General features: G+C 34.2%; 1 protein-coding gene across 3 annotated transcripts in view; it reads left to right on the plus strand.

The window, feature by feature from the left end:
• TppII (Tripeptidyl-peptidase II) overlaps window positions 1-15994 on the plus strand; it is a 583232-nt gene that overhangs the window by 427732 nt on the left and 139506 nt on the right. For all 3 annotated transcript variants that reach the window (XM_090408276.1, XM_090408286.1, XM_090408295.1), the window contains one exon: window positions 896-1012. In XM_090408276.1, the coding sequence (XP_090264402.1) occupies window positions 896-1012 (117 nt within the window). The remainder of the gene's footprint in view (window positions 1-895; window positions 1013-15994) is intronic.

A 15994-nucleotide genomic window follows, 5' to 3' on the forward strand; every position in this document is an offset into this window, starting at 1 on the left:
CACTCCACTCTTTCCTCTCATTTGATAAACCTTGTTGTGACCAATCATTAGAAGTCTCAAGATCCTCCATAACAAATTTCTTAAATTCTGATGTCCTCATCGTTCTTCAACTGAGTGAAGATTACTTTTGAATTTCAGTTGCTACTAAACAATAAAAAAAGATCTTATGTCACTTCTTATTTTCAGTAACAGATAACAAATAATAAGATTTCTCTTTTTAGATGAACCTGCATGACTTCTAACATGACTACTTCTCATGTTTATCACTATTAATATTGTATAAATCCAAAATATGTTCAAACATGAAATATTATTCACACATTTAGGTGATGCACCCAAGCCTCACTAGCATTGCTTGATGCTCAGAAGATGTCAGTCCTCAGCTCTAAAAATCAAACTTGACACTTTTTCAAGCCACAAGCCACTATGGACCTTGAAAAAGTGTCATGTTTGATTTTTAGAGCTTTGGTAAAACAGTTGTTTAACTTTTAGTCCATCTTTGCCCCAAAATGTACTCTTCATTTATTTAGACTCTCTTGGGTAGGATTCACATAAAAATTCCCATTCATGAAAGTTTGTGAACCTGTAGTATATTTTGATTGCAAAGATGGGCTGATGAGTTAGTTACATTGAGGAAAGTGTAATATGTCTGTCAACTGTATATTTCTCTGCAAATCCATCCTTTGAGGTGGGGTAGTGTTAAAATATTCATTATTAGTAATGAGTATTTTAATGCTTCCACTGCCAAAGTATTTTCCCATTGAAAAATGGATATTATTGATAAATATCACTAGCATGTAAAAATTCTTTTTTAAGATAAAATAATTTTTATAAGTAAATATTCTAAATTTACTGTCTAAATTCCATTATATTTCATATCTTAAATTTGTTTCAGGGAAGGAGGACACTAGAACTTGCTGTTGGTAAATGGTGGGCTAATCTGGGACCAATAACAGTTGATTACAGTATTAATTTTCGTGGACTCCAGTTGGATGTTTCCTCTATTACAATGGTAACTGTTTAATTATATGACTTTTCAAATTAAAAGGTGCTAAATAAACTTCATCATCAAATTCCTGACATGTAGCCTCAAGAGATGTACAGGATATGATAGAATGATACTACATGAAAAATTTACATCATTACTAACTTCCTATCTACAATTTTCCTCCAAATCAGTCTGTTACTTGTCAAGACTCCAACATTATCAGATCTTATATTTCTATCGTCTAAGGCACTTTGTACCGTATCAATCCACCTATATCTTGGTCTTCCTCTGGATCGTTTTCCTGCCAACCTGGCAGAGAACACTTGCTTTGCTAATCATTCCTTGCCCATTCAGCATCCAGGAATGCATTAGCAGAGCTAACGCATTCCGGATGCTGACGATGTCTAGTTCTTTCCTCATTTCTTCGTTTTTAATATGATGTTGCCATTGATGCCGTCTGTTCATGCCTCTAATCTTTCTGAGGACTCTCATATCTGTGGTCTCTAGTCTTTGGTCAAGTATTTTACTTCTGACCCAGCTCTCCAATCCATAAGTTAAAACAGGTTTGAACAATGTCTTGTATACAGCTAATTTAGTGTTCTGACTAATTTCTCTCTTATTCAATATGAATTTATTCAGTTGACTTCCTACCATACCAGCTTTGTTGATTCTGTTGAATATTTCCATATTGAATTTACCATCTTCACTAAAAATCGTACCTGAATAGCTGAAATGTTTTACTTGTTCCACCGGTTCTCCATTCACGACGCAATTGACATTTTCAACGATTCTACCTATTTTCATTGTCTTTGTCTTTTATTGCTGACCTTCATACCATAGCCATTACAACAGTTATTCAATTTAGTCAGGAAATATTGCAAACTTATAGCAGATTTATTTAGAAGTATAACATTGTCTGCTTAAAGCAAAGAGCATGCATTAACATCTCGAATTCTGATATCATGTTTAATACCACTTTCCTTCATAATGTGATCCATATAGATAATGAATAACAGAGGGGGATAATGTACTTCCTTCAATTCTAACTGCTGACTTGCAACTCAAATAAAGACTAAATATTGCTTGATATAATGCCCCATTGACACCATATAACTGTAGCATATTGAATAGCTTCTCTCTTGGCACCTTGTCAATACAGATCTTTGTTATATTCCCATGCTTTCTCAACTATTTGTCATAAAGCGAAGATCTGATCCTGACAGTTTCTATTTGGCCTGAATCCAGCTTGATCTTCACCAAGCTTTTCTTCCACAATTTTTCTCAAGTATACGGGCATAAATCTTACCAGGAACACTCAGTAGGGAAATACCTTCTTAATACCTTTTTCTATATAATATTTATTTTCTATGTTCTTGCCAAAGGCCTCCCATGACTTTTGTTTAGCTAGTTTTACACAGTGTTTAGCTTTCTTACATTTGTCTCTGTATTCTCTAAGAGCACAAGCTGACTTATTTGCCAGGAAGATATGCTTTCTTCTTTTCCTTCACTGCCTCTTTAACTTCCTGTGTCCACCATGGAGTTCTGATTTTTCTATCCTTGAAGACAAACCTCACCACATGCCTCTCCGGCTGAATTAATCAGGGTTTTCTTCAAGGCTTGCTACTGAATCTCCAAGGTTTGGTTCCTGTTCTCAAGCTCTTTCATTTTTTCTTCAATAATGTTTGTGCATTTTAGTCTACAGCTCACATCTGAGAGCTGTTCAACTTTTATTCGCTTTAAAACGTTCTTAATGTTATTCTTTTTAATATTAAATTAAATTTTATCCTGCTCATGACTAAATAGTGATCACTTCCAATTTCAAATCCTCTGTACACTCTGGTGTCCTGCATCAGGAAGAAAACATCACTATCAACAATAACATAGTCAATCAAACTTTTCTAATTCCTTGCCTCTTCTCTCCATGTGAATTTGTGCACATTTTTATGTTGGAACATTGTGGTAGTAATAACCAGTCCATGTCCTGAGCAGAAATCCAACAGGTATTTGCCATTCTTATTATCTTTGCTCTTTTCTCCAAATTTTCCCAAAAATGAACTTGAAATTGCTTTTAATGTTAAATGATCCCAAACAAAAAGATTGAGCATGTGCTACACTAGTATGGAGACCTAATTTATTATCCAGCTCTTTCAGATTCTGTCACTGATGAAATAAGTAAGAAATAATGCTATGAAGCATGCTTTTATACAATTGATGATTTTGGCATATATAGTTATTAGTACTAGTAATATGAAAACCAGAAACCACCGTGGAGTACTAAGACTCATCATGGGAGGCCAACACTCTCCACACAGTATCTGTCATACATCTCCATGAATGCATTCTCTGACAGACTCTTGCAGCGTAGGTTTAATAGAATGAAAATAGCATAAAGAAATAATTAAACATAGAATTAATAATTCCAGTATACGGTAGATTCCAGTCAATTGGACCAACGGTTAATCAGGCATGTGTTTTATTGGGACTAGTCTAGAAGAATAAAAACAAAATGAGAATACAAGAATTTCCTTCATTTATTTGGGACACAATGGCATTTAATTGGGTCAGCCAGTAACTGCCACTACATGGTTGTTATATAAAAAAAAAAAAAAATCCCTAATCTTGCTTAAAAAATTTAGAGCTCATGACATTTAAAATGCTGATAAAATGAGATTATTTTATTATGCCAGATGGTTCCCTGTGTTATAAATAGACTACACTGGATCAGAGAAAGCAATCGATTGTGAAGTAGTGTTATGCTGTTAAAATATGTCAGGAACTCAAAAACAAAAGCCATTTCTTATTGGAAAAAGGAGCAGGCTTTAAAGGGTTCCATGAAAATTCATCAAAAACAGATAGTTGAAAGACAGTTTACCAAATGGCAATTCATTAAATGACAATTGATTGAAAAATCAATTCACCAATAATTTTTCAATAAGTTCTTTCATAATTCATTGAAGGAGTAATTTTCTTGCAAATTATTGTTTAAAAGTGTTTGGTAATGATATCTAACACTACTCAAGATACAGACAACCTATGTAATTGTTATTGGAATGTATTCTTTTTTTTGTATTTTAAAAAATTATTGTGAAAGTGAACATTACATACTGCTTCAGGGGTGCTTCAAGAGTCAAGACTTAGATAGCTGGGGAGGAGAACTCCACTTGGCCTTGTGGGGAATGCAGAGAACTGACCAGGGCTTCTGACTTGATGTTCAATACTCACCTTCTTGTGGTGCACCCTGTTGGGTATCTACCCATATACTGAACAAATGAGAATGGGCTGGCAATTTGGAATTTACCTGACCAAATTGTATTCTTATTGGCTTAAACCATAACTCAAAATGATGGTACAACATGATGTAATTTTATGTCAGCTCAGGCATTGCCTGGTTAAACAAGGCCTCTGTTGTTTTCGTCAGGGAATCAGGGCAAACAATGAAAAGTTAGCTACTGAAACAAACTTTAGTTCATAATCAGCAGAGATCAGAATTGACACCATCAACATAAGAAGCATCAATGGAAAAGAAATGAAACTAGCAGAAGTATTCGATAAGTAGCAAGTCCTTACCAAAACAAAGAAGACAAAAACAGGTGAGATCTTTTTGAGTAACAAATACAAAATGTTAATACAGAAAATAACAATCAGGAAAAAGTAAGATGAGCTATAATGTTAAACATTAAATATGATGATATACGTGAATGAAATGGGCTGCTGAGTTTAAATGTGGCCATACCAGCCTTGAAGATGATCCATGTGAAGGACGTCCAAAAAGTATAACAACACCAGAAATCATTGATCAAGTGCACAATATGGTATTGGATGACCGGCAAGTTAAAGTGCATGAAATTGCTGAAATGTGGGAAGGCAACTGGAGATGATATTTGACCAGAAATGCTAAAATATGGAGGTATAAAAGTTTTACAGTGGCTACACTGCATAATTCACGTCTGGTCTGGTCAGAGAGTTTCTGACTAGAAACTCTAGTTACTGGTCTTCTCATCTTCGTGGATGAAAAGCTTTGAATGCCAAAAGAATATAAAACAAAGGTTGTCAGAATCAGATTTTCACTTTAAGACAAATAGTTGAGAAATCATGGGAATAGATTAAGGATCTGTATTTAAGTTTTGTTGATCTGGAAAAGACATATGACAAGGTGCCAAGAGGACAGCTCTTCAAAATGCTACATTTATATGGCGTAAACGGAACATTATGTCAAACAGTATGTAGTCTCTATTTAAGCTGTAAGTCAGCAGTTAGAATTCAAGGAAGTACAGGAAGATGGTTTGATGTTAAGTCAGGTGTGTGATAAGGGTGTACATTATTTCAACTGTTATTTATCGTCTATATGGATCATGTTATGAAGGAAAGTAGTATTAAACCTGATATCAAAATTGGAGATGTTAATCTCAGCTCTTTACTTTATGCTGATGATGTTATAAGCCTAAATAAATCCAGTGCAAGTCTGCAGGATTTCCTGACCAAATTGAATAATTGCTGTAATAAATTTAGCATGAAAATCAGCATTAAAAAGACAGGGATAATGGAAATAGGCAGAAGCATTGAAGATATCAACTGCCCTGTGAATGGAGAACCTATAGAACAAGTAAAACATTTTAGCTATTTAGGCACAATTTTAGTGAAGATGACAAATTAAATTTGGAAATAGATAGCAGAATTAGTCAAGCTGATATGGTAGGAAGTCAATAAATTTATATGGAATAAAAGTAAGATTAGTCAAAACACAAAACTAGCTGTATATAAGAGTGTTTAAACCAATTTTAACTTAGATCTGATACCTGGATTAGAAATAACTGTTGATCGAAGTCTGGAGATCATAGATATGAGAGTCTTCAGAAAGATTAAGGCACTAAACAGATGGCATCAATGACAGTGTCATATTAAAAATGAGGATATTAGGAAAGAACCTGACATTGTTAACATTCAGGCATGTGTTAGCATAGCTGATCTCAGGTGCTATGGTCACTTAAAGAATGGGAAAGGAAAGATTAGCTAAACAAATGTTCTTTTGCCAAGATGACAGGAAAAAGTCCCAGAGGAAGTGGATTGATATAGTAAAAAAGACAGAAATATAAGATCTGATAATATTGGAATATTGATAGATAACAGGCTAATGTAGAGGAAAATTGTTGATAGGAAGTTAATAATGATGTAACTGTTCATGTAGTACTATCCTAAGATCCTGTACCCCCCCCCCACCCCAGAGTATATGTCAGGAATTTGATGATGATATACTGCTTCGTTGTGTACATAACGATTTATCTCTATACAATAAATTTCATCTACCTAATTTTGTCACAACAATAGGCAGATTGAAATTAAAACTGAAAAATTTTAATATATATCTTCAGTTAAGATATATATTAAAATTTTATATGGCATCTACTGCCCACCACACAGTGGTGGGCAGTAGATGGCATTGGTATAGATGATGATTGTAGTAGTAGTTGGTGAATTAAGTGGTGAAGACTGAAATTTGTAGAGTAGGTTCCTTCATTTGATGAGTCTTTGGACTCTTTGGGGGGTGTCACGAAATAATAATAACTATAAAATTTCATTAAATTTCATCCAGCCAGAGCAGAATTATTAATATCATTTTGAAGTTTCTTTACAAAAATGTTATACAGTAGTCTCCCTTATCCATGAGGGGTATGTTCCAAGACATCCCACGGATACCTGAAACCACATGTAGTAACGAACCCTATACATACTGTTTTTTCGTATACGTGCATACCTATGATAATGTTTAATTTATAAATTAGGCACAGTAAGAGATTTGCAATAATAAAATAGAACAATTATAACAATATACTGTAATAAAAGATGTGGATGTGAACAGAATCTTAGCAACCTCAGCATGTTTTTTTTTTTTTTATTATTATTATTATTATTTATTTATTATTTTATGAAGCCGAGAACTTTCACCTTTTCACTTAAAAGGAAGCTCTTTATGGCTTTTCTTTGGCATATCCAAATTGCCTGTATCACTATTCTTGCACTTTGGGGCTATTATTAGCCACCTCACCGGCCATTATGGATCAAATACGCAACGTCATACGCTTCATATCCATCATATATTACAATGTAATATCAATGGTATTACAATTTTAATATGCACTTAGCATCCATGATAACTTTGACGTCTATAGACGTCTTGGCCGGTAGCGTGGTTAAGTAAAATAATGGGTTACTTGAACACGAGCACTGCAATACCACAACAGTCGATCTGATAACTGACAACTGCTCAGAATGGTGCACGGTTTAAAACTTATGAATTGTCTTTTACTAAAAGAAAGAGCCATATGGCTTCATTTTGGTGATGTAGAATTGCATAGGCAAAGTGGATATTAGATCCAACATTATTTCAAGGCTGAACGTTTGTAGAAACTATAAAAGTTTCGTAAGTTATCCTGAGAGCTTACAAGAATACAATCCTGCACATCTCCAAGTTGCCTTAGCTACTTAAGTAGTGCAAGCTAAGGCAACTCGGGGATGCTGAGGATTGTATTCACATAAGATCTCAGATCAACTTATGAAAGTTTCATAAGTTTTTCATAGTTTCTACAATTCAGCTTTGAAATAATGTTGGATCTAATATCCACTTAGCCGATGTAATTATGAATTGTTTATTTCTGGAATTTCCCATTTAATGTTTTTGGATCAAGGTTGACCACAGATATGGGGGGGGACGGGACTACAGTATAATAAAAGTGATCTCGTTGAAACTAAAATGAACAGTGCAGAGTTTCTTGTACAGACAACTTCTACTGATTCTACTAAGTCAGAGAGTTATTGTAATACCTAATTTCAACACGTTGTTCCTTTGTATCCCTGAATATATGTAAAAGTTTCAAATACCAAACCTGCATAAAATTCATCCCATAATAATTGCTGTACTGATGTGACATTATACTACTAGTCATAATAATAATGGAGACCTCATAGTTCAGTGGGTATGAAGCCTTTTAATTAGAAAGACCTGGTTTAGATCCCATCTACAATGGATATAATTTTTATCAGTCCTTTTCAACTGAAGGTGAGTTAGCAGGCCTAATATGGAGATGGCAGAGTTTTCCCCTCTGGGAAATAGGCAAACAGTCCCATGAACACACATCTACAGACAAGAAACAACTATCAGACAATAAGAAACCATATTGTTCTATAATTATTACCTAGCAAACTAGCATTGCTGTCCTACCAATCATTAGGTTGAGGAGAGAATAGAATGGGTGTGTGTGTGGGGGGGGGGGGGGGAATAACAATCATTATTACTACTACTACTAATAATAATAATAATAATAATAACAGGTAGTAGTAATAGGTATCTTTAATTAACATGACGATTTCATGTGACGAATTATCCATGTCGATATACTGTTGCTTGTGAATGAACCATCCTGATTGATAATTATTAATGCATTGCACTTCAATTTGCAAATGCTGATATTCTGATGTGAAGGATAAAAAGATAAAATTGATAAACATGCTATGATGATGATCTCTCAAGAATTTCATGAAAATGATGTTTTGGGAACACTTGCAAGATACTACAAAACGAAAGGATGCTGTTTTTTTGCAATAAATTATTTTCCATGTCCCGTAATAATAATAATATATTAGTTTCCTTCAATTTTCCCTTCTATCATTCTTTTCAGTAGGCTCTCCTCTTAATAAATGTCCTTATCCAGTTATGCTTTCTTCTTTTTATGGTCTTTAGTAAATTCCTTTCTTCTTCAACTCTTTGTAATACTTCTTCATTGGTGATTTTTTCAGTCCACTTTATTTTCTCCATTCTTCTCCATAACCACATTTCTTTCTTCCCAATTGTCCATGTTTCTGACCCAAATATAACACTTAAGGCTTTTCTTTAGATTTTTATTCATTTAATACACAAATTTTTCCTGCTATAAAATTGCATATTTTCCTTGGTTAATTCTTTCTTTTATTTCCATGTCACATTTTCTTGTATTATACTACTAAGGTATTTGTATTGTCTCACTTGCTCTACACTTTCTCCATTCATTATCACCTTGCTTCCTGGTTTCCTGGAGACTCATCACTTTTGTTTTCTTTGTGTTAATTTTCATACCATATTCTTGCATATGCTTTCAAATTTTTGCATTAGGTGCTGTAGTTCATCTTCAGTTTAGCTAATATTGTTTGATCATATGCAAATCTAATATTTTGCATCGTTCTTCTTCCAATAGTGATTCCTCTTTTCTCTTCATCAAATGCTTCTTTTATAATTTCTTCTGCAAATATATTGAAGAGCGTCAGTGACAGGCAGCATCCCTGTCTTACACCTCTGCCAATCGCACATTTTTTAGTTTTTCCTACTTTTGTCTTTATTATGTCCATCTGGTTCATATATAATTCAGCTATTAACCTTCAGTCTCTCCAATATAAACCTATTTTGCATAACATATCTATGAGATTTTTCCCATTTCACTATGTCAAATGCTTTTTCAAGGTCAACAAAGCATATATATAAACTTCTTTATTTACTTCTATATTCCTTTCACATATGGTCCTCATTACGCCAATTGCATCACTAGTTCCTCTGTCTTTTCTAAATCCAATTTGATCATCCCCTAGAAAATACTCCACTCTATTATACAATCGTTGATTTAATATTCTTAGCAGTAATTTGGAGGCATGCGAGAGTATGCTTATAGTTCTGTAGTCACTGCACTTAGCAGGATTGCTTTTCTTTTCAATTGGTATAAGAATACTCTCTGTGAAATCTTTAGGCCATACTCCTGTTTTATAAATGAGGTTGCAGAGTTTCCATGTTTCTGTTATACCTTTGTCCTCCAGTTGTTTTAGGATTTCACTAGGTATTCCATCCACTTCTTCCATCTTTCCACATTTTTTAATTCCTTAATTGCTGTTTCTACTTCTCTCTTTAGTATTTCAGGACCTCTTTCTTCTGTTGAAATTTCATTTTGCTCTTCCAATTCAATTTTTGTTGGTCTTTCATTTTTTGCATAAAGTTCTTTGATGTATTCCTTTCATCTTTCACCTTGTATTTCAATATCATAAATCAATTTTCCTTACTTATCTTCTAATGGCAGATTTCTTATGCATTTTTTAATATTTGTAATTTCTTTTGCTTTTTCAAACATTTTATCATATCGCCCCCTTTTATCCATTTCTTCAAATTCTCTACATTCTGCTTTTAACCATTCCTCTCTAGCTTTATCAGTTTCTCTTCTCAGTTCATTATTTAATACTTTGTATTTTCTTCTTTCCTCTTCAGTGTTTACATTTTTCCATCTTCTTCTTTCCTCCATTTTTCTTATCATTTCATTTGTAATCCAAGGCTTCTTAATTCTTTTCCCTTCCACAAAACCTATCTCTTCAGCAGCTGTTTCATATATCAAGTTTTTCAGTTGATTCCATTTTGCATTGACATCAGTAGTTTCTTCAGGTATATCCTCTTTGTTTCTTATTTTATTCTCCAGTTCTTCTCTAAATTTCTTACCTGCATCTCCTTGGAGTTTTTCTAGGTTTCACCTTTTCTTGCTTTTACCTTTGTTTATTTTCTTAAATCGTATTCTTAATTCCATAACAAGCAAATTATGGTCTGAGTCAATATCAGCTCTTGGATATGTTGATATCCTTTTTACACAGTTTCTGTGCCTGTTTTGTATTAACATATAATCAATCTTGTGATATCTCCTGACATTTCCCATGTATATTTTCTTCCTTTGGAAGTTTAAACTAAGTATTACTAATGATTAGTTTGTGTCTTTTACAAAACTCTATAGGTTTTTCACCCCTCTCATTCCTTTTTCCAAGGCCATATGTTCCTGTTATTCCCTTCTCTACCTTGTCACCTACCACTACATTCCAGTCTCCCATCCAGATGGCACACCTTTTAGTTTTGTCTTCTTCCATCATCTCTTCTATTTGATTATATATCTCTTCTACTTCATTTTCATTATGTCCACAGTTTAATCATAATCACCTGTCACTTTTATATATTATTTTTTCTACTGAATTTTTAACTTTTTCGTTCAACACAAATGCTACTCCATTTTTCCCCTGTGTTCTACAGGAATATATAATTCTATAACCATCACTTTCAAAATCTCCTATATCTTCCCATCTAACTTCACTTAGACCAACCACATCCAATTTATTGCTCTCCATTTCTTTCTTCAAGTTCTCTAATTTACCAGCTCTCGACAATGTTCTTACATTTCAAGTTGTCACATGTATAGTTTCTATCTCATTCTCTCTTGGATGTCTTATTTTCTTCCTATTGTCCTCAATACTTGGGATCCCATCCTCATTGTCCATATGAGGATTTCATAGGTTAACGACCTGAGAAGCCCCATTTCTTCTTCTGCCGGGCATGACATCCATCATTTTCCGATATACCCCATTTTTGCCAGTTGTGGAAAATAAATTTGCTGAGTTCACCAAATTTCTTGGAAATAATACTGAGGTGGTTTTTCCATTGCTTTCCTCAGGAAACCATTATGGTATCGTCTCAAACCTGGGAGAGCAGCAGACTCCCACTGCTTAGAATAGGCTACTCCTCTCACTACTAAAGGTAGAAAATAAAGTAAATAGAAAAGATTCACTCCTAGCCCTCGAATTACTCTAATAGCACTGGGGTGAAGGAACAAGAAGAAGAGAGAAAGTATAAAGAAAGAAGATAGGGACCAGTCTACAGATAATATAACAGACGTACATTACATGAAGTAAGGAAGGAGACGACTAATGATGCTTGATGATATAATGGGCACAAGAGGATATCAGGAAATGAAGGAGGAAGCAAGAGACAGAAGAAATTGGAAGAGAATCTGCTGATTCCTATGGTTAACTTTTGTACTTTATATGTACATATCATCATTTTTATATTTGCAGAAAGTATGCCCCGTGGGACTGCTGCAGTCATTGCAGCAAAAGGAGGTCCTACATCTTATTAAGGTGTAGGACCTTAATAAGATATAGGGTGGACGCCATGGCTGTGTCCACCCTACATCTTAAGGTGGACACCATGGCTGTTTGTTTGCTCCTTACACTGTGGTATCCTTTGACTTCTTTCCAAGCAGTTTATAAGGGAAATAACATGCTAAGCTTCAACAGCATCACAAGTTAATCCAATAAAAACTGTGGTTATTTTGGATAAAAAGACTTCACTGCACTGCTTTATAATCCTTTTTTTCAGTGAACTGTTCATTCGATGATATTTGAAGTTTCAATGTAATTTTTTGATGAATTACCTTTCGATAAATTGTGTTTTTGATTAATTACTGATCAATAAATTGTTTTTTTGAGGAACTGCCTTTCGATTAATTGTTTTTTCAATAACTTGCTTTTTGGTAAATTGTCTTTTGATAAATTATTTTTGATGAATTTTCTGGATGTGTGTGTGCACAGAATGGGAGGGGAAACTAATCCCTAAGGGAACAGATAAGGGCAGTCCTCTTCACATAAAGCTCAAAAGCAGTGCTGAGACTATATTTCTCCGAAGTTCTGGCTATTTTCCATGAAGTCACCAATATAGGGAACAGCAGTAGCATGATCATAATCTGCATGTCAAGAGGGATGTGAGACAATGAGAAGAACAACCATTTTGTCTCTGACTGAATGGATGTTAGCTTCAACCTTTATAGACATTTTGCAATTAATTTCAGAACAGATTTTTTTAAGGTTTTGAATGTATGCATGAATAAGTAGAAGGGCCACTATAGCTTCTTTAATATAATTTTATTTTATATGTTGTGTTTATATATACTTTATTAACTAAATATATATATATATTATGTTGCTCCTATCCACAATAGGTTATTAGTACATTTTGTGCCGTGAGGGAGCTAAGATATTTTTTTCTCTAGTTTTATCACATTCCTGGTTGGCCGAGTGGTTAGCGTATCCACATTCCAGCCAAAAGGCTGCGGGTTTGAATACCGCTGTGGGCATGGATGTTTGTGATTGTCTGTGAAAGCACTAGTGGTGGTAGTTGCCAGTAGATGGCATTGGTGTTAGATGATGAAGGTTTGCGGAGTAGTGAGATGTAGAGTTGATGCCCTCCCTTGATGAGTCTTTGGACTCCCTGGAGGTGCAATATAATAATATATATATATATTGATTTTTTACTTAGTCTGAAAACCTCGCTCTAGAGACCAAACATGGAACTTTTTCAGGTCCCCAGTAAGCGGGATTGTAGTTTCACAATGGGCGATGAAATTCATCTACCTAAAGATGATCACAAACTCCATGCCAGTGGTAAGTTTCAAACCCACAGCCTGTTGGTTGGAGAGTGGGTATGCTAACCACTTGGCCAGATTGGCCAAGTGGTTAGTTTCTCTACCTTATATCAGTTCCATCTCTCCCAAATTGGCCAAGGTTCTTCGAAAGTACAACATACGGACTTTAGTCGCACCTCTGCAGAAACTCTGCTCCTTACTGAGCAGACCTAAACCTGAGCATAACAATCTCAAGTATTCCGATGTCTACCAGATATGGTGCAGTTGTGATAAGCCATACTTTGGCCAGACAGAGAAATCCATTGAGCTATGCATCGAGGAACATCAGAGAGACATAAGTTATTACAGGAGAACGTGAGCCAGTGCTCTATCTAGCCATGTTCTTTTTTCCGCAAATTCTAATGAAAAGAACCTCACCCATCCAGAACTATGGAACAACTTGTCTACTAATATTTTCCGTTGTTACAATGAATTAGAGAGAAGAATAGTAGAATCTAAAGAAATCATTCTCAATCCTATACATCTCTGAAGTTATAACCTAATTGTTACTGCACTGCTATACAATATTGATGTACATGAGATTGTGAGCGCACGTGTACACCCAACAATTAAGTCAGAGAGAGAATGTTTTTAAATATACAAATGTTAACTTATTAACGTTGAAATGCATACGCTAACTTTTTTGTACTGTTTAGAATTATTTCTTTTATGGTTCATATTGGTTGTTTCTTTTATTCTTTTGCACCTGAAGAAGTTTGTTAAAGAAGAAACTAGTCGTGCCATTAGAATTTGTTTTATTTTTTATCTTGGTTTCCCAATCATTTAATCCTAAAAAACATGTACCTCAACCAAGTAAATCAGTCTTCTAACATATATATAGGCCTGGAAATCAAACCTGTAAAATTTGTGGAAAATATCCTTATGTGATGGATGACTTAGTTCATAATAGGAATTAGTCACCCATCTACATTTGTGCAGGTTGTCAAGATTGTAGTTGACTATATTCAGAGAACATATTGCTGAGGCGGTTTTTAAGTTATCACTCCAGATAAGTGCAGTGTTGAAGAAAACAATATCTTATAGGAAATTAAGAAATTGTTCTCCCATATTTGATATGACTACTGTGTTCAGATATGGTTGCGTTGGTTCCACAGAGATGGGGGTGGGGAGCAACACTCAAAAAGATTCAACAGCAGGTTACCAAAATAATATCTAGCCTGTACAATTATGCTTATGAAAACAGAATGAAGGAACATGGTCTTCATAGTTTGAGAAATAGGTAATATAGAAACAAGATGACAAGGATATCTTACTGTTATAGATACAGGAAAAATTTTGCAACTCGTGCAGGTAGAAAGAGAGAGAACTTGAGGTTCTCCTTGAAACTGACTAAGGGTATGGTTGAGAAGTATGTTAGGGGGGGGGGGGATGAGTTCAATTTCTTTCATTGCACGGTGAATGTATATTTGAAATGGATTACAAGTAGGTGTTGAATGCATATTAGGTGTTTGTGAAGATGTCCACATATAATAATAATATAGTAATATTTTTTTCTAATTATGCCATGAAATTGGAAGATTTTGGTATGAAACAGCAAAATATTGCACTAGATAATGCTTGTTAAAAAGGGTGTAAATGATAGGAAGTGAAATAAGTTCTTATTTTTATTTCTGAATGAATACTGTATGAGTTTAATAATTTTTGAGCTAGGCAATCTTCTTAATTTCAGTTGATTTAATTCATCATTCTAAATTGATGTAAATGTATGTTAAGGTAAAGAATTATGGATTTTAAATAGTATAAGAAAGTATGATATTACAATATGCTTTATTGTAAATACCGGGAGGGGGTGATAAACACCTAGAAGAAAAATGATATAAAAGGAACTGATATAACCACAAAAAAAGAATATACAAGGATATCAGAACATAAGTTACCTTTATAACTCTGCTACTGGTATGTTCTTTCTTGTGGTTATATCAGTTGCTTTAATATCATTTTTGTTCTAGGTGTTTATCAGAACTTTCCAGCCCCTCCCCATAGTGGTGGTGTATCTCCTTTCTGATAAATATAGAAATCTGCTATCTTGTGTTCTTATGAACATATGTGTGCTCCTCAAGAGTGACTATATTACACCAAGAAATGGTCATTGTATCTGAAGATCTGCTATATTTTCTTAATTGATAATAATGAAGCCAGTTTGGACCAAAGCTGAAACTCTTAAATTTGAAAGAGAGGTTAATGGTTTTAAAATTTTACATAGAATAATTTTTTTTTTTTTCATACAGCAAAACCAATTTAGGATCTTTTTCCAAAACATGGTGATATGTTCCATGAGCATATTGTTCCTGCAAATTTTTAAGTTATTATTGAATAACTAAGAAATTTATTGTGAAAGAATTGATCTTTCCAGAGAACTTTTTAAATCCATGAGATTTTTTTCCTTATTCAGCTACTTTGTTATGTGTAGGTTATTCCAGTCACCAATTAAAAGAACTGTTTTTAAGTCTTTCTTCAGCCATTTCCCAATTACACCAAAACAATTACATCCAAGTTAGTCAACCTTTACCACACTCAAGTAAGGTTCACTCTCATGGAAACTTGAATTTTTAAATCTACAACAGGACATAGAACTTATTATCTCAGGCATATACTTGTTAAGGTTTAAAGGCCATGAAATGGTAACACTTGTCTGCCATAACATCTCTCCAGTTGATTTCACTGAAAGGTTGAAATCAACTGCCCACTGGTCTTCAAAAGGTTA

This window comes from Typopeltis vanoorti, chromosome 2, assembly GCF_054136105.1.
Source record: "Typopeltis vanoorti isolate ZY-2024b chromosome 2, IOZ_Tvanoo_1.0, whole genome shotgun sequence".
NCBI lineage: Eukaryota > Metazoa > Arthropoda > Arachnida > Uropygi > Thelyphonidae > Typopeltis > Typopeltis vanoorti.